Source organism: Tachypleus tridentatus, chromosome 2, assembly GCF_004210375.1.
Source record: "Tachypleus tridentatus isolate NWPU-2018 chromosome 2, ASM421037v1, whole genome shotgun sequence".
Taxonomy (NCBI): Eukaryota; Metazoa; Arthropoda; class Merostomata; order Xiphosura; family Limulidae; genus Tachypleus; species Tachypleus tridentatus.
The window spans coordinates 88,572,380-88,598,139 of record NC_134826.1 but is presented as its reverse complement, the minus strand read 5'-3'; the positions used below and the strand labels follow the sequence as shown (position 1 = coordinate 88,598,139).

Genomic DNA, 25,760 nt, shown 5'->3' with positions numbered 1-25,760 from the left:
AAACTAAGAGAAAGAGCCATTGATTATAACCACAATATATTGTTCCATTTTTCACAGAAAATACAAATAATTAAGATTCTAATGTGCCTCATATTTACTTATTAAGTTCTGAACAGCACCTCCTTCAGTCTTAGAATACTTGCCAAAGTAAAAGTCAGATGACATAATACACAACTTTTAATGTTGCTTTTGGCTTACCTCTTCCTTCATTCCAGTTGACAGTAAACCACACACGCATTGCTCCACAACAAAAGCAATATGTCGGTTTGTAATTTGTAGATGTTCCTCTAAAGGAGTTCCATACACAGGTCTGAAAACGTAATCTTCTGCAAACAGAAAATATACATATAAAAAAAAAAGTTTACAGAAAGATAAAGATTTTTTTAAAATACAGTAATCTCTTGATAACTCAGAACATGTGGGACTAAATCCATGCCAACTTATTAAAAATTGAGTTACTGAGGTAATGGCCTCCCACTCCTAAATCACAATTCTTTTTTGGCCCAAATTAACTACTATACATTACTGTTGTTTGAAAATAGATTAAATTTAAAAAATAAAATAAAATTAACACTTAAAAACACTACAGGCCAAGAAAGGTAATGATTCAAGCTTATGGTGCCACACAATCACACAATAGGTAGTAGAAGTGGTCGAAGGAGGGATAAATGAACTTTGGTAAATACTGTACACTACTTAAACACTGTTTTATCAATTAAACATTTTGAATGGTCACTTACACAATAAATTATTCACTTCAATATTAAAGATTATTTGAATCCACTAAATTATTAACTAAGATATTAAAGGTTAATTTTTTAAAATTATTTTATTTTATTAAATAAATTATTCTCTGTCTGAAGACATCAACCACTGTGGGGGTTCTGGGAAGGAAGTTGGCATTGCTGGAGTTGGCTTCTGAGGAAAAGTATTCAGATGAAAACAGACCATTGGAGGCTTCACAACAGGTGTAAGGAAGAATTTGTCTGGGTTTTTTTTTAACAGGGGTTTAAGAAAAGTAAGATATTCCTTCCTCTTTGTAATTGCTGCACTGATGTCTGATGACATATTCTCTGATATCTCTCAAAGTTGCACGGTGCTGTTCCAAATAAGGCAAATGGTCTGCTGCCTCCAAGGCTTTATCCAAGTATAACTGAAGACAAGAAAACATGAGCTTTGGAGCAAGATCTTTATCTTAACTGTCATCACTTGACTATTATGTGCCTTTCTGAGAGATGCCAGCAGCTATTTTTTACTCTGTATCATGATGAAAACCCTGTTCTACACTAACCTTCTCCAACCACTTCACAATGTGGTACCTCTGATATGCTACCTCAATATATCAACTTCACATAATCCTCAGTCCTAAACCCTTCATGGAGCATGACAAAAAATAAATGTTAAAAAAAAAATTTAACATTCAAAATACTGTTAAACTACTTTTTGTTTATGTTCTACCAATTATTGTAGCATAAAATCTATGCTAATGATTCATATTTTGATTGTATATGTTTTAAGTTTTTAATTCTATAAAGCAATATTTTTTTTTAAAATCCTAAATTTCCCCTAGTGTCACAAACCCCCCACCCCCACCACACCACCCTAATAATCTTGAAATTCAACACAAATTACTCATCATAAAATTGTCATTGTTCAGGCAAACCATAATTTTATAACCTTCAATTTTGTTTGGTTACAGAGCTATCAAATAGAAAATCATACCCTTGCAGTCAACACACACATCTGTTGCATCCATTCTCTCTTATATTTAATTATATATCATTTGCAACCACTAGAAAGTCAATATTTGTGTCTATAAAATGAAATAATGTATTAGGTTGGGCTCTAAACAGATACATGTATATTTCTCTTATTATATATGAATTTTTTTCCATGAGTAAATTAGCCATTTGCTTGGAAGAATTTAAAAGGACTCTTCTTGTGTAGTTATAAAGCTTAAATGTTTTCCAAGTATGCTGAGTTAGAGACATTATGTATGAGACTTGTACACATTTTCTGTTACAACTTGTAATAAGCTAAAATTCTTTTAAAACAAAAGTATTTGATATTACTAACTATAATAAGAAATCTGAAAGGAAAAAAAAATCACCCACAGTTATCAACACACTTTTTAACAATGCAGTTAAATATTTAGTGTAAAAATATCAGATACAAACCATTCTTTACAATGCATATGAAAAGGAATCCAAACAAAACCCTTAAAACAGTAGTACAAAATGTCTAATTGGTTTTAAAAACAGGAAATTTTTTGTCTAGTCAATTTAGCTGAAATATTATTGTGAATAAAAATACTATTAAGTTTAAGAATGTAATTAACAGTTTGTTTATATTCAAGATTAGCTCTGTGTATCATTAAAATTATAATAAAAGCAAGTTCTGAAACATAAATATAATATGTTTCAAATCTATAACATACATAAAATGAAACTGTTTTACTTAAAATGAGAACATTTACAGTTTTAAAAGTATAATACTGAGCTAACAAATGTTTTGTGAACATAACAGTGCAATTCATTTACTGTTAAAACTTTGAGTATCGGCACTCTGTGTTAAGATAATACTAACTTACTTATTTCATTTTTTAAGTCAGGAATAGTTTCTTCCAGAATCTGTAATACTCTCCTATGGTAGTTAGCCTGTAGTTGGTACCAATCAACAAATAACTGGGCAAAATCAACTTCTTTAGTCACTACAGTCAGCATCTCGATTGTGAGGGCATCCTGTGAAAGTTTTGTTTTGATATAGCAGTTGTATAACGTAATTTGTTGCAACTTTCAACAAAACATATTTAGACTGAATAAGATAAAGTCACACAAACCAACAAAAATACCTTACATGGCAGTGTTGGAAGTCAAAGTATACAAAGCCTTCAACTGTGCAACTATAGACACAAGTACACAATCAATAAATTATTATAAAAATAACCTTTAACTGGAAGTAATTTTTTACAGAAGACAAATTCTGAATGAAAACCACAAGTTGAACAGTTTTTTTAAATCTTTCAATTTTGGCCATACTGAATTAAGCTTTGAACTTATGCAGCACACAAGCATCATCTTAATGTACGGCAAGTCAGTGAAGTGTGCTTACTGAGACGTGCTATGTTGACTCTGCCTAAATATCCACTAAAACAACATTCTCACTAATGTTTTAAGTGTATTGTTATAAAAACAGTTAACAAACTGGATATTTCTTTAAATGTTATTTTACTCTAAGAAAACAGTAACAAAAGGACACACACACACACACATTGTGTTCAAACAAAAAACACTTTTCCTTAATAAACAGAAACATTTTCTTACTTTGAATATGGTATATTTGCTTCTAAAAAGTTATTTTCTTTATAAAATATTAATAAAGAATTTCTGTATATAACAAAAATACCTCCTCCAAAAATCTTATTTGTTGTTGGAAAACTGCATTTCTCAAAAGACAAAAATGTAATTTGTCTTAAGAAATTAGTTTTCCTCACGTTTTGTTTTTTTTAGTAATATACCAAAACATTCACTGAAGGATGTAGTTATCTTGACAAATGAAATATTACTATAAAATACACATTCACTGAAGGATGTCATTATTTTGATGCATGAAATATTACTATAATATACATATTTACTGAAGGATGTAGCTATCTTAATTCACTGAAGGATGTCATTACTTTGATGGATGAAATATTACTATAAAACACACATTCATTGAAAGATGTAGCTATCTTAATTCACTGAAGGATGTCATATGCAATTTGTTCAAAACACCTTATTTTCTTGACAAAGTGATTTTTTTTACTCAAACATAAGTTTATATCTTCTGATTGAAGTTTTCTCACTTACCCTACACTGGTCAACTTTCAAAGAAGCTTCCTCTAATTCTGCTTTCAGTACATCTGATTTTGCAATGGCAGGGGCAACATTACTGCCAGTTGTCTGTTGCATATGTTTTACAGCAGTTTGATGTCTAGACAACAGAAAAACAATTACTTGTTTGAGCTCTTTACACTAGCAAATCAACCATAAATTCCACTTAAAAAATATTACTGGGCTTTAAAATTAATGTCATAAGTGAATTTTTTATGATAAAAAGTTTGTGTTCTGTTAAATATAAAACATTGTTTTGGTATAATGATGCAACATTTAATAGAAGACTACGTCATCCATTGGTAATCAAAAAGTACGAATGGAGAGAGTAAAATATGGATGTATAATTTATAGGATTGCTAAATGGATATTACATTCTAGTTCTATTTATTAAAAACAAAAGTATAAACTTTTCAAATTGTTACATACAGTTGTTCAATTACTACAATGTAAAATAAAACACATTTCATACAAAAGAAGCATCACTTTAAATCTACGTGGTAAACCTTACATGAATGATTGTTTGATTGGTTGATTTAGTGATTTATGGCACAAAGCAGCTAGGCTATCTGCACCAAGTGTCTGGTAAAAAAGGTAAAAGTAAATTCAGTAAAATTCATAAAAGGAAATTAATATCAAACAAAACAAAGTTAAAAAATAAAAAATAAATGAATAGCATAAAACCAATGTTTACATCTAGTCTACAACATCAAGAGAAAAACTACAGTAATTCAAGATGTAAAGGACTTTACAACTGTAGTGTGACTGTAACAATCATAACTTGATGACTAAGAAGGTGGAAGAAGAAGCAAAAGTGCTAGATACCTGAGAAAAGCTTTCACCTAGAGTATTGGCGATGCTCTGGGTATCAGTTACTTCCTGGCCATCAGAGAGCAAAATCGAGAGGAGGACAGAGTGATATTGCCCACTGACCTTTTGAATCTTGTCCACAATGACTTTGGAACTAGTGGTAGCGGATATGCTGGTTGTGAACTTAATCCAAGATTCCTTCTGCCTTTGACACCTTACCCATCAAGCATGTGCATGGGCCCGCTGGAAAGCGATGCAGTTTGAGAGTGTGGGATGTCTATGGAAAGTATCACAGGCTCGTTTTTGGGCCTTCTGTGCCATGTAGCATGCAGGATTCCACCATGTATGAGGATATAGTGGAAAAGGTGTCGAGGTTTTAGGAATACATTGAGCAGTTGCTTGTATAAGACAGTCAATTACTGCTGCTACACGGTCATCCATTGATGGCTTACAGACGATGGCAGGATCAAGTTCTGCAAGAGCAGTGAAAGAGAGCCAGTTTGCCAGGGCACGTAGGTCAGGTGGCATCAGCCACGGTCAGTCTCTCTCAAGATTACAGGAAAACGATCACTACCTCATGGATTATTGTCAACACCCCATGAAAAATGGGAAAATAATGAAGGAGAGCAAATTGAGAGATCAATAGCAGTAAAGAACTGACTAGGCACATGGAAATAAATTGGAGAACCAGTAATGAAAAGAGAAAGGTTGTGATCAGAGAGCATATGCACAGAGTGACCCCTCCTACCAATATCAGCACTTCCCCAGAGGGGATGATGTCCATTAAAGTCCTCCAGGATGAAAAAGGGAGATGGCAACTGTTGAATGAGAGCATCAAGGTCTGATTGATCATATGTCTCTCCAGGTGACAGGTAGAGAGAACAAACAGTGATGGTATGACCCAAGGAAACACAGATGGTTACAGTTTCCAAGGGTGTGTTAAGTGACAAAGACAGGGTGGGCACATGCTGATGAATCTACAGTGCCACCCCTCCATGCACTTGTCCATCACACAGCCTGTTATTTCTGTATAAAGAAAAACTGCCAAAAGATGACTGTATTGGCAGGTTTCAGAAATGTTACTTGTAAGGAAAGACAAACAGGATGGTAGGAAGCAATCAGTGTTTTGATGTCATCTAGATTAGAACGTAAACCTCGACAGTTCAATTGTATCAAGGTGGCCATTTTTATTTATGTGTAGGCAAATTGGGTGGAGAGCCCTTCTGTTTATGACCACTTCTTTTTTCCTTACTTTCCTTAATTGAGGGAGGTCTATCAACCTCCATAGATCCTGCCCTGGGTTGACTGGACAGGTCTTTGCAGTTGGAAGAGGATTCCAGTGAATGAGGATGTGAACAAATGATTATTTTGCATCTTGGGGTGGAAGAAGAAGATGTATCCAAGGAAATGCCTGTTCCTGGAACCAAAGGATGTGGATCTTGGGGTTTGTTGTAATGTATGTAAGGAACAGAGATAGGTGTTGAAGTTGATTCATCAACTTTTTTAACCATGGAGGTCAAAAGACTTTTCATTTGTTTGGAGAACGATTCTTTTGGAGGCACAGAGAGATCTGTCTGCACTCACACTGTAGTTGTGGAACAAAGTGCAGCAGCATATGTCCGAGATGAGGTGGTGGACAGCAATTTTCGAGCCTCAGGATAAGTAATGTTATTAATCATTTTCAAATGCTGTACCTCTTTTTCTTCCAACAATTTAGAGCAAGAACGAAAGTAGGATGGGTGAGAGCCATTACAACTAATGCAATGAGAGTCCATTTCATACTCGTAGCCATCATGATCCTTGCCACTGAAACGAGTACACATCAAGGAACCACAACATGATGGCTTCGAGTGACTGAATTGTTGACACTGGAAACAACTGAGAGGGTTTGGAATGTATGACCATACTCTGCAATTAAGATAACCTGCCTTGATGGTAGCAGGCAGATGTGGTGACATAAATGTCAGAATGAGGACACTGGTCAGCACCATAATTCCATTTTTGTAAGCAGAGATACGCCTCACTGCAGAAACTCCTTTGGTGGAGAAACCAGAGAGAATCTCAGACTCTGCAATGTTCTTCAAATCCCTCTCAACAATAACTCCTTGTGATGAATTCAAAGCAGCATGAGGTGTAACCTCAATCGGTATGTCCCCAATTGCCTTTGAATGCAAGAGGAGTTCAATGTGTTGAGATGTGGATGTTTCCACCAATATTTCACCAGATTGAAGTTTCTTAACTGACTTTAAAGAGCCAGTAAGTCCCTCTAGTCCCTTCTGAATGAAAAAGGGAGACATTTGCCCTAAAAGATTGTCTGAAAGTGAGTGCAATATAAGAAAATGGTGGTACGGTTGGTGAGGATTGCTGTTCAGAACCCTAAACATGGTCGTTTACCTATAGACTGTATTTGCACTATTTTATTGAGACTTTTAATTGGAGTATCTATAATAAAGAAAGGGAAATTTTGGTGCCTACTGACCCAACCCACCATGGAACCTTACAAGGGGACGCACTACAGTGTCAAACAAGGACACGGTAGCAACGCCAGGTTTCCTGAGCACTATACTCAAACACCAGCATCAGATATAATGTCCACAACACCTGTTGAGAACATCTAACACTGGTACTTGGTTGAACCTAGCCCGAGTGGACTAGCCGACTGACCCAAGGGGGGCCACACCAAGGCTGCCTGTCTACAGGAATTCAATGCCAAAGTGGTGTGTTAGGGTTGGATCCCACAACCACCAGGATCCTCTCCTCCCATTCATGGGTTGCCACGCACGGCAAACACGTGAGTGGATGTTTAGATCCCAAAGGAGGTAAACTGAAAGAACAGAACCTTCCCTGGGAGATCCCCTCACCATGTACAGTAATCCACACAGAGGGGTACATGAATGGTTTTTACTATTAAAAACGTTTACTTCCAGATACTACAATAATATGTTTCAAACAAAATACTAGTAATTGTTACTATGCATGACAGTTTTTGTGATATTTAAATTTAAGACAAAATTCTGAATACATAATACAATAATTTTTAACAACACGATATTGTATTCAAATATTCCTCTCTAAGAACAAGATGTTTAGTGATGTTTGAGATTTAAAGATGTTTTAGAAATACCAATATCTACAGATGTTTAACTGCAAACAGGGGACACTGTGCTGCTGGGTTGAAAAACTAAGATAACAATTTACTGATATTCAATTGCTAACTTAAGTAATCCATTGTGATTTTTGATATCTATGTACTTCAAATGTAGAATACTTAATTTTACTACCTTATGATCTGATGTTGTTCATTTATTGTTTAGCTCAAAGATACATATTGGGCTTTCTGTTGTGTGCTTATCATAAGTACTGCAACCCAATTTTAAATATAAAAAATCCTTTAGGACTTACTGCTGAGTCACTAGGGGGCACAGAGGATATATTCAGATGTTTGACAATTGAAACAATATCGTAAGAACACTATTTGTACAGGCCATTTGTTACAACAATTTTAGGTGTGAAAGCCTTTTCTAAGCTAACAAATCACAATTATGATTAATTACACTTGTCATCAGACATTATAATTAGGCCTACTGTATATTTACCACTACATAATACAGATATTGTATGGCTGAAATACCATTACATGCACTTCTTGAAGAAGCCAAAGGGACCAAATATGTAATGTAGTGTTAAATATAATAGGCCTAATATTATTGTATTACAATAAATACAATTGGATTCAATGTTTTACTCTAAAACAAGGTTGTTTTTGGAATACTTTACTTCAAGAATAAAAAACTATTGTAATTTGGGTACAATGAGCAAACTTATAATGATGTACCAATACAGCAATTTATACGAATTAGGAATTTTGTACCTATATCTGGCTGAATCCATGTCTAATATCAGTTTACTTAGTTGTTTCTTCAACTTTGTTATCATAGGTATATTGTTCTGAAAAGAAAAAAATCACAATCATATTAAATTGTCTTTCTAAATCTTCACTAATGGTAAGTAATATACCTACAGCTCAAAACTGGCTTACAGAATAACAACATATGGAGAATACTCAACTGGTGTATACCACAAGGTATTTGTATTTCATAAGGAAACAATATCTTGATTGACAGCTTGTATGAATTAAAAAATGTACAAACTGATTGTTGAATTACAGTTATTTAAGAAAAGGACAAGTTCACTTTCAAGATTCAATATACATCCAGCTTTAGAACACTTTGCAGAAGGACTTGGAGTAGTTTAGTGGGTGTCCTTGTCTATATAGTTTAGCTCCCCACTTCATTAGGAGACCTAAAAATGCCCAAAGGTCACTCAGGCATAATGGACACAGGTCTAGTAATAGATTTTCAGAATTACTGAACCCAAATTTGGCACGGAGCTTTTATATTCTTGACATACGCTAATATATATATATATGTATGTATGTATGTATAATTATCTGTATCATCCTCACCAATGAATCATTGAAAAATCTGACTAACAGCAACTTAGTTATGATGAGAATTTCCTTAAATGTGGCAAGAAGTAAGCAGACAAAAATCAAGCCTAAAACCTATGAAACTTTAAACTCATCATTATTCTTGTATGCACCTTCTCTCTCAGGCTTATCATTTGACTGCATTTAACAATAAAAATACAATATACTGACCCTCACCTGACCTGACATTCTTAACAGTCTAATTTGACCATATATATCACCACACACACAAAAGATTGGTTGGTTGGTTGATTTAGTATTTTATGGCACAAAGCAGCTAGGCTATCTGCGCCAAACATCTGGTAAAAAGGTAAAATTAAAGTATATGTAGTGAAATTCATAAAAGTTAATTAAGGTAAAACAAAACAAAGTTTTAAAAAATAACAAAAATAACATAAAACCAATGTTTATATCTAGTCTACAATGTTAAGAGAAAAACTACAGTAAGAGAAGTCGTAAAGGACTTTCTATAGCATAATAAAATTATCATAACCCGCCAGAAAGACTAACAAGTAAGTACAAAAACCACCGTCAGTCATCTGAAGTTCACCTCTCCAGTCCTGGTTCCGAGTTATGTGACATTACGGCCATTTTCAAAAAGTAATAAAAATTTTAAAACACCTGTAGCAAAATTTTAATAATAACTCACCAGGATGACTAACAGGTAGATCAAACAGCAGCATTAGTCACCTGAAGTTGGCCTTTCCAGTCCTGGAATGACTAACAAGTAAGTACAAAAACCACCGTCAGTCACCTGAAGTTTACCTCTCCAGTCCTGGTTCCGAGTTATGTGACATTACGGCCATTTTCAAAAAGTAATAAAAATTTTAAAACACCTGTAGCAAAATTTTAATAATAACTCACCAGGATGACTAACAGGTAGATCAAACAGCAGCATTAGTCACCTGAAGTTGGCCTTTCCAGTCCTGGTGTTGAGTTATTTAATGGTACAGCCATTTTCTAATTTCAAATCAAACTAGAGAGACTGCAATTCTTAAAAGGGAATCATATTAAAAAAGGTTTAATGTATAAATTAAAAACTTAAATAGCATTAAAAAGATTAATGGCCTTTAAAAAACTAAAAAGTTTACCAAGGTGGACAGTGTCACCATCACCAATAACACTATCTAATGTTGTGGACAAACCCTGGGACAGAACATGGTTAAAATAGTGCTGTCGTTGAGAGTCGTAACGATGACAAGATAGTAAAATGTGGCTTACAGTGATCTGAGTGTTACACAACTTACACACTGATGCGTCAGTTCCAGATAAAAGAAAACAATGAGTTAAAAAACTGTGACCAATGTGTAGTCTAGTTAAAACAACTTCTTCCTTCCAAACTTTATGGAAGCTAGACGGCCAAAGTCCAATATACGGTTTTATTTTGAAAAGCTTGTTGTCGCGTTGCTCACTCCAAGTCAACAGCCAGCTGGCACGGATCCGAGCCTTGATTACACGACCATAGTCCATGTATGGAATAGGCACAGTAGTGATAGTGCCAGAGCAGATAGATTTAGCTGCCATGTCTGCAAGCTCGTTACCGTGAATACCAACATGGCCTGGTATCCAGAAAAACTGGATAGAAGTAGATGTTAATGAGAAATGGGCCAGCCAGTTTTGAATATCGGCGAGAACAGGGTGTGAATCAACATGAAGTGATTCCAAGGCCAATAGAGAACTATGCAACTAAGTATAAATAGTGCAGTTGGAGTACTGCTTAACTTCTATGTGATCCAGGACAAGAAAAATGGCATACAGTTCACCAGTGAACACAAAAGTTGTAGAGGGAAATATGCACGCAAGCACCGAACCGCAACAAACCATGGCAGAACCAACACAGTCACCTGATTTTGAACCATTGGTGTAAATAGGAATGGAAATATTGTTCGAAAGATGTTCAGTAAATAAAACACGGTACTTTGAATCAGGAGTATCTGCTTTTCTCAGATGACTTAAAGAAAGGTCACATTTGGAGACTGTAAGAAGCCATGGTGGGATGGGCTGACCAGTGGATACTGCAATGTTATCAAAGGACAGACCCAATTCATCCAACTGCGCCTGGATACAAAAGCCAAAAGAAGCAATGGCAGATTGTCTGTTCTGAAAAATTATGGCCCACCAAGAAAGAAAAACATAACCCCAGGTGGGATGCTTTGATAAGAAACAAAATTTCAAAGCATATAGTAAAGACAGTTGCAAATGGCGAAGATGCAAAGAAGGTTCATGAGACTACGTATAAGTTCTGAACTCGGGAGGCGTGGAAAGCCCCAGTGCAGAGCAGAAGTCCTTGATGATCAATGGGGTCCAGCATCTTTAAGGCTGAAGATCTGGAAGAGCCATAGACCAGTGCTCCATAGTCGAGTTTTGATCGAATAAGAGCACGATATATCTTTAGCACAGAACACTGATCTACTCCCCAAGTAGTGGTAGAAAGGACAGGGAGGATGTTCAGTGCTCTTGTACATTTGACACGTAACTGCTCAAAGTGTGATATAAAGGTCAGCTTACAATCAAAGATAAGCCCCAAGAACTTCGTCTCAGGGACAACAGGCAGCACAATTTCACTGATATGGAGTTCAGGATCAGGGTGAATACCCCGCTGGCAGCAAAAGTGCACGCAAACAGTTTTAGAGAGAGAAATTAAAGCCATTTGGCGTGGTCCACTTCAGTACACGATTGAAGGCAGTTTGTAGCTGCAACTCAATATATCTCATGTTAAACGACTGACATAAGATGTGAAAGTTGTGACACTCAAAACATAGCCCCGAGGGACTCCAAGTTCCTGTAGAAAAAAACGGGAAAGTGTTGAACCCACATGAACTTGGAATCTCCTGTCCATTAAAAAAATTTTGATAAAAATGGGCAAATGGCCACATAACCCACATATATGGAGGTCTCACGAAATGCCACACCTCCATGCTGTATCATAAGCCTTCTCAATGTCAAAGAATATTGATACAAGATGTTGTCGTTTGAGAAAGGCTTCTCTGATTGACATTTCAAGTCAAATCAGGAAAGAGGTGATTGCTCTACCCGAGTCTTGATGACTAAGAAGGTGGAAGAAGAAACTGAAGTGCTAGATACCTGGTAAAAGCATTGGCAATGCTTCGGGTATCAGTTACTTCCTGGCCACCAGAAAGCAAGATCGAGAGGGGGACAGAGTGATATTGCCAATTGACCTTTCAAATCTTGTCCAAAATGACTTTGGAACTTGTGGCAGAGAATATGCTGGTTGTGAACTTAATTCAAGATTCCTTCTGCCTTTGACATCTTACCCACCGAGCATGTGCACAGGCCCGCTGGAAAGCGATGAGGTTCAAGAGTGTGGGATATCTACGGAAAGTATCCCAGGCCCATTTTTGATCCTTCCATGCCTTGTGGCAGGCAGGATTCCACCGTGACGAGGATATAGTGGAAAACGTGTCAAGGTTTTAGGAATACATTGAGCAGCTACTTGTATAATACAGTCAGTTACTGCTGCGACACAGTCTATTGATGGCTTACAAACGATGGCAGGATCAAGTTCTGCAAGAGCAGTGAAAGAGGGCCAGTTTGCCTGATCCAGATTCCACCAAGCCACACAGGTTGGGTAGCATCAACTACAACCAATCTCTCTTAAGATAATAGGAAGATGATCATTGCCCCATGGATTATTGTCAACACTCCTGTAAGGAAAGACATACAGAATGGTAGGAAGCAATCGGTGTTTTGATGTCATCCAGATTAAAACATAAACCTTGACAGTTCCATTGTATCAGGGTGGCCATTTTTATTTACATGTAGACGAATTGGGTGGAGAACCATTTTGTTTATGACCACTTCTTTTTTCCTTACTTTCCTTATTCGAGGGAGGTCTATCGACCTCCATGGATCCTGCCCTGGGTTGACTGGACAGGTCTTTGCTATTGAAAGGGGATTTCAGTGAATGAGGACCTGAACAAATGATTGTTTTGCATCTTGGGGTGGGAAAAGAAGATGTATCCAAGGAAATGCCTGTTCCTGGAACCAAAGGATGTGGATCTTGGGGTTTGTTGTAATGTATGTAAGGAACAGAGATAGGTGTTGAAGTTGATTCATCAACTTTTTTAACCATGGAGGTCAAAAGACTTTTCATTTGTTTGGAGAACGATTCTTTTGGAGGCACAGAGAGATCTGTCTGCACTCACACTGTAGTTGTGGAATAAAGTGCAGCAGCATATGTCAGAGATGAGGTGGTGGACAGAAAGTTTCGAGCCTCAGGATAAGTAATGTTATTAATCGTTTTCAAATGCTGTACCTCTTTTTCTTCCAACAATTTAGAGCAAGAATGAAAGTAGGACGGGTGAGAGCCATTGCAACTGATGCAATGAGAGTCCGTTTCACACTCGTAGCCATCATGATCCTTGCCACTGAAACGAGTACACATCAAGGAACCACAACATGATGGCTTCGAGTGACTGAATTGTTGACACTGGAAACAACTGAGAGGGTTTGGAATGTATGACCATACTCTGCAATTAAGATAACCTGCCTTGATGGTAGCAGGCAAACGTGGTGACATAAATGTGAGAACAAGGACATGATCAGCACCATAATTCCATTTTTGCGAGTGGATATATGCCTTACTGCAGAAACTCCTTTGGTGGAGAAACCAGTGAGAATCTCCGACTCAGGGATGTTCTTCAAATCCCTCTCAACAATAACTCCTTGTGATGAATTCAAAGCAGCATGAGGTGTAACCTCAATCGGTATGTCCCCAATTGCCTTTGAATGCAAGAGGAGTTCACTGTGTCGAGATGTGAATGTTTTCACCAATATGTCACCAGATCGAAGCTTCTTAACTGACTTTGAAAAGCCAGTAAGTCCCTCTAGTCCCTTCTGAATAAAAAAGGAAGACATTTGCCCTAAAGGTTTGTCTGAAAGTGAGTGCACAATATAAGAAAATGGTGGTACGAATGGTGAGGATTGCTGCTCAGAATCTTAAACATGGTCGTTTACCTATAGACTGTACTTTCACTATTTTATTGAGACTTTTAATTGGAGTATCCATAATAAAGAAAGGGAAATTTTGGGGCCCACTGACACCACCAACCATGGAGCCCTATGAGGGGATGCACTGCAATGTTAAACAAGGACACTGCAGCAACGACTAGGTTTCGTGAATACTATACCCAAACACCAGAATAAGATACAATGTTCACAACACCTGTTGAGAACATCCAACACTGGAACTTGTTTGACCCTAGCCCAAGTGGACCGACCAGATGATTGACCCAAGGGGGCCACCCCAAGGCTGCACATCTTCAGGAATTTAAGGCCAAAGTGGTGTGTCAGGGTTGGACCCCTCAACCACTAGGATCCTCTCCTCCCCCTTCACAGGTTGCCACACATAGCAAACACATGGGTGGATGTTTAGATCCCAGAGAAGGTAAACTAAAAGAACAGAACCTTCCCTGGGAGGTCCCCTCACCATGTACAGGAATCTGCTCCGAGGGGCACACAAAAGAACTTTACCACATACTTTGGAGATCATTCCTTCTAATCACATTTTGTAACAAATATTTATATGCGACTTTCACATCCTTTTTATGTTTAATCAGAACTTATTTTTATAGTTTTTTTTCTCCTCTTTCTCAAAAAAGTTTAAAATACTTCCATAAATTTTTGACAAACAAACATTAATTTTATGCCAAGATAAAAACAGTACTCTGCACTCTCAGGTTCACAGTTGTTAATTATGGATCTTATCTACTTCATCTGTGGAATTAACTTAAAAATTCTGTAAAGTGTTTAAATAAACTGTACACAAGCTTGTCAACAAACACCCAACTTCAACTGCTAATAAAAGGAAGTAAATGGAATCTAGTAATGAAGATTAAAATGGATAAACAAAATATTTACTGCATGGTAACAAGTTTTTTTTAATATCATTTTATCCTTTATTGCCACTGAATTATCAGATTTGAACTTTTCATTGAAGAAAGTGATCCAATCACACACACCCTATTCTCAACTTATGGATATCCAAACAAGTAAAAAATTCCCAAATTGCATTTTAGAAATTAACTATAAAGTAATTACTTTATTTGAATGTTTTTCTGTACCTATAGGTTTTTTCTAATATTTGTTTAACCCTTTATAACTCATGAAAACATTTTTCCCATTATCATAATTGGCATAAATATACAGGTGAAGATGATTTCTAGCATGTGTGAATAAATATAAGGGTGGAAATAATAAACGATTAATAACAAAAGTGTTTTTAAAATTATTAATGTCGTTTAATTTGTATGATAAAAATTTTAATTTTTTTTTACCTGATTCTTCACTACTACTCAGAAGTATCTGTGGTTGTTTTTCCAACATTTTAAAACCACACTCTGCCGACAATAGAACACCATAATATGAAATATTCAATACCGATGAATACATTGGAATGTGTTTAACCCTAACCACCATCTCCAACTCTATTCAATGAGAAAAAGAATGTCTCTCTTCTTTCATATGTACATTTACTGATGGAATAACTTCCACTGGAACTGGGTGTTCAGTAATCAAACAGAATATCTGTATAACAACTAAAAAAACCTAAAGGCTAAAACCAGAATATTTCACTGTATGCTGAGAAATTACTTAGAAGTGTGGCTTGCATGAAATAAATGAAAATTTATGTCTTGTCAAGAGTTCAGTATTTCCTCATCTTGATTATATCCTTGTACAACACAAATTCCTAGAGAAAAACTGGAGTTATTAATTACAAAGTTGGATCAATCAGCACTGGAGAAAATAAACCAACAACTTTACTATAAATATATCAGAACTTAGAAATACAGTAAGAGAGATTTTGTAAACAAATTTACACCACATTGCTTATCCAGTATTGACATGAAAATATAAACTTAAAAGGAATCTAAGAGGTGATGTGCTGAGCATAAAGACCAAACTGGATGTATAAAGAAGAAAACTTATGGCCACATTATTTTTACACAATTCATAAAATTAAAAAACATAATGAAAACATACACAAAGAAAAGGTTTTTGAAAATAGTTTAACAAATGAATTGGCTTTGGTAAGTGGAATTATATCAATTAATTCATTTAGAATAACAAAGGTATATTTAACTTGCTTAAAGCTTGTAAGAAGTTGAAAGATGGCAGACCAGTAGGTGGCATTAAGAAAGTGAGATTACATTCCTTCATCTGGCCAATTCTTAAGCTAAAATAGGATCTCAAGATTTAAATATGTGAAAACTTCAAAGTTAACCAATATCAAACATATGTAAAAAATATTCCATTTAAAAAAAAAAGACAAGAATACTCTTTGTATCAATAAGTTAGGACTTGCTGGTTGTAACTAACTTTTGGTTCAAGTTACAAGATATACTTCTAAAAGTATTTCTGTTCAGATATATGTATGTATCAGTGGCATGTGTGCGACAGTTACTTTAAAATTTAATCATGAAAGAGCCAACCAAGCTAGACAAAGGAAATGAATTACATGCTCTCAGCAGATTGAATTAGTCTGCTGATGAGAATTACCATATGTATTTTGTCAAAACAACCACATTTCCCAACACAAAAAAAGACATAGCCTCTGTGTTTACATGTTATTTTAAGTGGGGAAATCAAAGCGACAGGTGAACAAAACATAACATGAAACAACCTCATCAATCAATTATTGTAACAATGTTTTCCTATAAACATTGTGTCGTCAGATAATACCTTTTAAGAATAATTTTGATCACTGTTTACAATTGGTATGAAAATGAATACATATAATTATAGTTCAGTGATCAACCTGTTCCTATTAATGGTCACTGGTTAAACATTACAACCATTGGCACATTCCCAGCTAGCTACTGCTAATTTCTATATGTATAGAAACTTACATTTAAGATCTTATCAAAGCCTTCCAGAATACTTTCTTCAATTTTTGCTTCATAATTCAGTAGTTCAGCTGCTAAGAGTTCTTGAGAGTTAGAGCTTTTATGCAAAACTTGGCTAAAAAAAACATATCAATTACAATACTATAATATGTTGCATTATCAGAAATTCATATTAACAATTTTTAATCTAGTTTAAAAATATCTATATACAAACTGAAAAGCTGTAAATCACCTTAGATCATTAAAATCAAACACAAAGAAATCTCACCTGCACAGGAAGATAAATAATCAGTAGTTTAAACAGTAACAGTAGAAAAGTCATAAATATGAATTTTTTAAATTCCACAAAACTGAAACAAGCTTATAATTTGAAACATTTGAACTCTGTTGATTTGAGACAAGCTCATAATTTGAAATGATTGAGTTCTCTTGCTTTAAAACAAGAATATAATTTGAAATGATTGAGTTCTCTTGATTTAAGACAAGAATATAATTTAAAACAGCAGAATTCCATTATCTTGAAGCAGGCTTTAGTTTAACAACTGCCATAGTCTCCCTCAAACCCTTAGTTACTTTTCTACTAATTATCACAATATTACCACTTGTGATAAAACCACTCTACTGTAGTAAAGGTGGTATGCAATACTTGAAAAGATGCCTTTTATATGTCTAAATAATCACTCAGCTGTGGAACCCACATATTCTGCAAACAAGGACGTGTAAATTTACAAGAAGCAGTTACTTTATACCAAAGAATGATACCCTTAAAACGAAATAAACTTTATGCATTCAAGTAATATTTTATTAACACTAAAAACTAAATATTTACAAATGTATTGCAAGAGGACAGAAACACAGCACTTCCAGACTACCATAGATATACATAGAGAGTAAAGTGATGAGAAACTTCTAAAAACATTAACAGTTTGTAATATAGTGGATAAGATCAATCAAGTCCAACATAAAGTAACCTCACCCCATGACAGATGGTTCCTCAAACTGGACACTGAATTCCTGCATCATATTGGCCAATATTTTCTCTGGTAGCTTCTGCTATAAATTTACAGTGTAAAAACCAATACTAAAGAACTGAGGAGAAAAACTAAATTTGGTAAAATATTTTTTTAAATTAAAAAAAAGGCATAAAACTCAAACAAAAATTAATGAAAGAACAGCAACGAAACACATAAATAAACAGATCAAAGACAATCAAACCAAATATATAAAATAAATAATTTTCTGAAACACAAACCAACAAATTAGTAGCCTATAAGACGTTCTTGATTTAAGTCCAAATTTTGGCTTTACAGAATAAAATTAATTGCTTACAGAACCCCCCTCCCCAAAGATGAATAAAAACAGTTTAGTAGACAAACTGTAGAATGTAATTAGTATTAAATAAATAAGTGGAACTGTTGGTACAAGTTACTAATAACTGCAAAATTAATGAAATTTGCTAACTGATTAATCAATGGGATCATTAATTAATTACATTCAACAAACTGATTATTCTCATATCAGAGTTGGAAACGTTAATGTCAGTTACTTAATTTTTTTTCTCACGAATTGTGAACATTTAATTAATTATTTTCATAAGCTGACACAGTAAATTGTTCTCATGCGTTGTGAGACTTAGTCGATTATTTTCATGAGTTGTGACAGTCAATTTTTATCACGAGTTGTAACACTAATAAATGAAGCTGAACAACATTGACTAAATCAAAAATAATAAAGATAAAATATAATGAGAATATTGTAATTACTTGTACAGATAAAATAATTTAAAACTAATAATGAGAAACACTACAACTTGATTTGGTTTATTATTTTCACTACAGTAATCAAATTACTTTACTTTAATATTTTTACACGACATTAACTGAGGTAATTGATTATATCGATTAACCAAGTTAACCATTCAGCTCTAATGACAATGAATGTGCTTCAACCACTACACCACAACCATTGATACTCAGTAGTTTATGACAAGGACTTACCTGTTTTTTTTCCATAGTTCCTTGTGCATCACTCACTGTCCCATGGAGACAAGCAGACATTTTTTTCTTGCTCGCATCATACGTTTTCTGAAGGAGATCCACTCGTTTTTCAGCTAATATCAAGTCTTCTGTGAGAACTTCTGATTTTTCAGCTCTTAAAATATATACATAATTTATAAAGTTTTATATTTATTGTAAATAGTTATGACTCTTTACAAAGATGGATAATTTAGCTTCCTTAATGCAGGTTTCATAAACATGCAATTAATTTCAAGTCTTCAAACATTACAGAATATTTTATGTTAATGAAATAATCAGTATAGTAATATTAAAATAAGGGCATTAATCCAACATAAATAATGTACAAATCCAGAATATTTGTACACAACTTCTTAATTTATACAAAGTTCATATAATGTGTAAACTTATAAATAAATGCAAAGTAACTTTTTCTTGTGCCTAAGCCAAGTCAATCTTAAATCTTAAAATATTTTCACATAATTATAACAAAAAACTTCAAATATAGCTTGATAAAAGATTTTTTTATCAGTTTTTAATATCAGCACATTCTTCAAGCAAAACTTACACCAATTAATACACAACAATCCTGATGACATCATCAATGTACATTAAAACTATTCAAGGTCCAAAGATTAAAAGTTGAAATGATTTATGACACAAAGTACACAGGTAAGTCACTTTAAAAAGTCAAGCACCTCAGTGTTAGCAATAATCAAAGAAAATGTTAAATTCTGAGACTCATTCTGTTTTGTCATCTGTTTCAATCAATTTTATGATAAATGTACAACTGACAGATTTCTGATAAAGTTTAGTAACATTATCTGCAAGACAATTGATAATTATTTAAAATCATTTAATACGTGTAGCATGTTTTTGTATGAAACTGACAAATTTTTATTAGATACATGGGCATCCAAGTGGAGGGGCAAGAAGGAACACCTGGAAAATGAGAAACAATTCTTTCTTTATTAAGTACGCACACACAAACTTAAACAGAATTTTTATTGATACATATAAATACTAGCACAAGGTGTTGCTAGTATTTCAGTACTACATCTTAACATTTCTGTAACAGATTGAAAAACCAATAAAGTAAGACCGAGTGGCTGGTAATTAGTGAGTGTTATCACTTTCCTCAGAAATCAACACGAGAATGGCTAATCTTTATCACCATTCATGTATTCATTAAGAATTACAGTTAGTGATCCGTAAATATACTCCTTTCTTTCAATATCCTAGGATAAATATCACATGGATAAGGTAAACTTATCTTCTTTCAATTTCATTATTTTAAATCTTTCCAGATGTAGTTTCATCAAAATATCATTCACGGATAAGTGGGTACAAGATTAGCTTTTTTCTTTTTTCAGTGCTGCTCAGACACAGTCATCAAAATGTTAGATGACATGAGTAATTTGTATGCTTAAAAAACAATCACTCTTCAAAACACTAAAACAATTAATTTATTGTCACTTAGTTGTTTCTCTACAAATACGCAAGATTTCACAGTAAATGATCAATGTTATCACAGCTAACTTCATGTCTTGGGCTTTCCTACATCATGTAAGTATCACCATATGGCTGAGGAAAAGAGCTTATGTACCCACCCAGATACTGATAGATCTAACATTGAATCTAAATGGCAACAAATGCAAATATCAAATCAAGACTTAAATATAGTGTTTGGATTGCATAAATCCATAGAACTTTATGCTCAGGGGAGGCCATGCTTCTTCTCTAGCAATAATGCCAAACATTAAGTATCTTATATGTTACATAACTTGAGTTTCCAAGTCTTGGTCAACACGGCTCATATATAATATCACTGCTTGCCTCATGCTATATCTAGACCTAAACCTAGATTATAATTAATGAAAAGATGAAATGAGAGAAGCAAAAGTAATCATTGGATTTCTGGACTGATCTGCTAAAGTCCAATGAAAAGAGAGTGTAGAACTCCAGAGAGTTAGTCACCAGAACCAAGCATAGTATAGAAAAAAAGAAAACAAGTTCACTGAGTAAATATTGTACAAAAGATCAAGTCCAGTATGAAGAATATATAGGTGCAACATTCCCCAGTAAAGATGTCAAGGTCAAAATGCAGATCCCTGAGAGAGGTTGTAGAGAGGGCAGACAGCAAACAAGATTAAGGATGGGAGAGTATCAGAATAAAAGAAGATCCTTAGGATGGAAGTATATATTTAAAAAATTGTAGCTCAAGGAAAGAAGAATCCTGACCATATACCAAAAAACAGGAATCATGAAGTTGGGAAAGACATGGCAACTTTGAGTTGATGCAAATATGAGACAGAAAAGAATCAAAATGAATGCAAGTACCACTTTAATTGAAGGGGAGTCAAAAACTGAGGCTTGTATAGCAAACTTGTCAACGAAACAGTAGAAAAAAATGAAGTAATAGAAATAATGCACATACCTGTGTCATCATGGAAGCAAAGAACAAAGGTAGGATTAACTTATTCTCATCTTGGAGAGAAGAACTGGTTGTGTTACCTTATACTTCTCTTGAAGAGAAGAACTGGTGGTGTTACCTTATACTTCTCTTGAAGAGAAGAACTGGTGGTGTTACCTTATACTTCTCTTGGAGAGAAGAACTGGTGGTGTTACCTTATACTTCTCTTGGAGAGAAGAACTGGTGGTGTTACCTTATACTTCTCTTGGAGAGAAGAACTGGTGGTGTTACCTTATACTCATCTTGGAGAGAAGAACTGGTGGAGTTACCTTATACTCATCTTGGAGAAAAAAAAAGCTGGAGGAGTTACCTTATACTCATACTGGAGAGAAGAACTGGTAAAGTTACCATGTATTCCTCTCAAAGAGATGGTAAGAACTCATTAAACTTATTAAAACATACAAGAACCTCAGTAGAAGCTACTAAAGTATTGGGTCTCAGATGCAGATGAAGAAAAGTTATAATCACTTATTACACACAAAAAGTGACAACAGTCTGGTACAAACCATCCATGTAGCACAGACAACAGTACACAACATAAACAAGAAAGCTCTCCATTTGGAAACAAAGCCAAATGCATACAAAAAGGCTTTTTTTAATATTATTCAACACTGATCTTTGAAATACTCATCCAATATCCTCTTAAACTCTTTCCATGTTGTAGCTAGTACCACAACTGAAGGCAAACAATTCTACAGGCTGACCACATTATATTTTCCCAAACCATGTGTGAACTATAACTTTTCACTGTTCAATATCTAATAAAGGGTACTGAATGTGACTAACATGTTGCTCTTTCTTTACTTTTCAACAAAACATCCCCTTCACCTGATTTTTTATATTTTTTGGTGCACATCTCAATTATCTGAACTTCTGAAGAATTTTTATCTGTAGTATGCAATGAAGTTTGAAAATAGCCTTTATACTACATCTATTGTGCAGATTCAGAGAATTCTAATCACCATCAACCATAAATACAGAATTCTCCAAACATGTGAAATAATATTTCCAGAAGTACCAAGAATGATCTAGTAAGTAAACCTAACAGAAAGATTATAATGTTACATTCCATATGATTTATCTCTGTCACAAAACTAAATGAAAATACCATTTTAAATATTACAGCTACTTATTACCCAGGAGTTTAATTTATCAGTAGTGTCATAATGAGTCATATAGTTAGGGTGTTTGACTAGATTGTGTAAGTTTTTACAATGAGAAACTGATAACATAAAGAGCTGTTCAATACAGCTCTTGTGGTGTCAAAAGGCAGCTCAATTTAGAATATGTCAAATATGTAAAAGTGAAGGTACTATTGCACCTCCAATACTTTTGTTTAAAGGAAGGTTTTACATATTATATAAGTAACAACAACATAATGGTAAAGTGCCTTCACATAAATCTATCTGCTACAGTTAAATAACTGCACAAAAAATACCTATTTAAGCTACTGCTAACTGAATTTGATAACGAAGAGTCCCTTTTTAGAAAATAAGTTTGGAGATAGTTGAAACAGATAATAAAGAAAAGACAAAATTATGTCATTATAATAAAGGTTTCTTTATTGCCCATTCAAACCATCTCCAATCTTTTAATACCTGCTGCTAACTGCTCAGATTTCCTCATATGTTCATATCAGCATCTGCCAAGGATAGGCATAAAATAACATCCAGGAAAGCAATGTTAAGAAGCATGCAGTTAAAACAACAGTGATGAAATTGAAGAGTCCGATCAAAGCAAGCTAGACACTTAAGTTAAAAATCAACATGGTAATAAATACAGCTAATTAAGTATAATGTTGTTAAAAGTCTTACTTATAAAGATTAGAATTTGTTTCTTCATCTAGTTACCCTTGCTGAACAAATAGTTTGGGCTATAGACCCAATAACATCTAAGGTGTTCTAATCAACTTAGAAAATTTAGCTTAAATCAAAATACATATACTAAGTTGAAAATGTTAAATAATCTTAATAATAGATTAAAAATTACAAAACTGATACATCAAACACCATAATAAACTCTATCCTTATCCTATACACAATTTAGAGGGCATAATGATAAAGTACCCAAGTATCAAATGCAACAACATTTATCTGATATACACCTGATGATCATGAACATGGTCAGAGGAACTGGTTATTTTTGTTCAACGTGTGATGTTAGAAGAGAGCTTCATACAAACATCATGTAACATTGATAACATTAATTCTTCATATTTTAATTAAATAATACTAGAAGGATACATCTTGCTCAAACCTACTCATACCTCACTAGTTAATTAAATGTATCCATAAAAAAAACCATTAAACTATGTATAAAAGGGAAAGAGCTAATAACGAGTAGCAGTATTAAAGAATAGATACAGGTATGTCTTTATGACAAAACACAATAACAATGGCTGGTTGTTTCACGTACTGTCTAAAATTTAATGTACAACTTAGCACATGTTACCTATTATATATATTAAAATGAAATCTGGTTACAAGAGTTAAAAGTGAAAACCTAAAACATGTGTTTGATTCAAACATTTAAAGTTGTTAGGTCTACATAAGTCATAGAGTGACAAACTTAGAAATAAGAAATTACACATTAATAGCAATATGGATAAAAACCTGGAAACCAGATTCATAACGTTCACTGTTTTGATAAATATTATACGATCCTGACTAAACTAGCTGAAGCCCTAAGTGTTACTTTTACTTCAATTTCAACAAACTTTGATGTGTTGGTAACTTTTCTTATGGAATGTATTTTCATAAAATAAATATTTGAGCTTTTAACTGGAAAATATTTTTGTGGAAAAGTAGTTCATTAATCTGAGTTCATTACACTTATTACAACAAAAGCACAAGTTTTACTCTTTTACTATTTTCATTAGTTCATTAAAAGAGAACCATAAATGTAAAAAAAAACTATCTTAACCTCTTGACAATTTCATTAGCTTTTAAACATTTTAATAAGATCTAAATTAAGTCCTAAGTGTTCTTTAAACTTGCACTTATTTTTATAGAAATTAACTGCATAACACTTAAATTAAGTGGCATTACTCACCGATTGAATGTTTGGTCTGCCCTCTGTTTAACTCTGAAAAACTGTTTCTTCATTTTGAACCTACGATAACTTATCAGCGTGTCAGAAGGATAGCAAGACGTGGCCTTACACACACACAAAGTTTATACTGCTTACACTGTTACAATATAACTGGTCAAATTTTTCACATATTCTGTAATTGTAAAATAACACTGAAATTTTAATAAATGTCATACATTTACCAGTCTTGCTTTCAGTTTCAATGTTATTTTTGATAATTAGAAGTTTAATATTTAGCAAATTAGATAAGATTCTTATGTTCAAATACAAATTACATTATGTTGTATTTGATCTCTAATTTAACAATTCGTAGTTACAAAATTACAATACAAGCATTACCCTTCGAATTTAGATTCGAAGTTCACCTAAGGCTTCAAGTACTTCATAGATCACTTTAACTTCATGACAAAACAGCAAATACGTTCTCAGTCAAATCATTATATTATTTCTAAAAACTGATAACATAGTCGTAAAATATTTTTTGTATTTTACAAAAAAATGTACAGAATAAATATACAGCACTACGCGAGGCTTAACAATATTAACTTCCTACTAACACTTCTCACAAAAGAGTAACAACTTACATTGGAGGAAATTATTGCCAGGATGAACAGGTAGTGATAACATTAAACCCCGCCTTTTTTTCGCCATTTCAAACGTTTGAGGTAATTTCGAGAACGAACATGCATTAACATGTGGTATTTTTACGGTAAAGCTTTGTTCTGCTTTTAATAATTTTTCGAATACATTCAATTTTATATAACTAAGCCTAACAATTTCATAGTCGTATATCACCGTTTAACTATATGATCGAACACAACTACTCTTTAATAAGCTAACTTTTATGTCCATATATATTTATTATCAAAAAATCGTCTAAATGAGATTGATACTAACAGTTAATACAAATAAGATCGTACTAATGACAGCGTATTGTCAAACATATATCATTGAATAGATTTGAGTTTTAACAACAAACGAACGCAATAGCGTAGTGGTAAGTCTATGGGGTTCCAACGTTATAAATCGGGTTTCGATAGCCGCGGTGGGATCAACAAAGATAGTTTATTTTGTAGCATAGTTCTGAATTACAAACAAATAATTTTAAAATAACATAAAGTAAATGCTCCTGCTTTTTCTATG

At 34.0% G+C, this 25,760-nt stretch overlaps 1 protein-coding gene across 3 annotated transcripts in view; it reads right to left on the bottom strand.

Moving 5' to 3' along the window:
* Positions 1-25,483, bottom strand: part of LOC143244451 (rho GTPase-activating protein 44-like) — a 37,269-nt gene extending 11,786 nt beyond the window's left edge. The window contains exons 1-9 of one of the 3 annotated variants that reach the window (XM_076489136.1): positions 25,202-25,483; positions 24,579-24,750; positions 19,037-19,190; positions 18,016-18,092; positions 17,043-17,154; positions 8,557-8,633; positions 3,852-3,975; positions 2,591-2,741; positions 199-326 (exon numbers count right to left, since the gene is read on the bottom strand). In XM_076489136.1, coding sequence (XP_076345251.1) covers positions 199-326; positions 2,591-2,741; positions 3,852-3,975; positions 8,557-8,633; positions 17,043-17,154; positions 18,016-18,092; positions 19,037-19,190; positions 24,579-24,631 — 876 coding nt within the window. In that variant the 5' untranslated portion in view covers positions 24,632-24,750; positions 25,202-25,483. Of the gene's footprint in view, positions 1-198; positions 327-2,590; positions 2,742-3,851; positions 3,976-8,556; positions 8,634-17,042; positions 17,155-18,015; positions 18,093-19,036; positions 19,191-24,578; positions 24,751-24,956 lie in introns of all 3 variants that reach the window. The other 2 variants (XM_076489138.1, XM_076489137.1) reach the window with 2 other exon arrangements.
* Between the last annotated feature and the right edge of the window lie 277 nt (positions 25,484-25,760).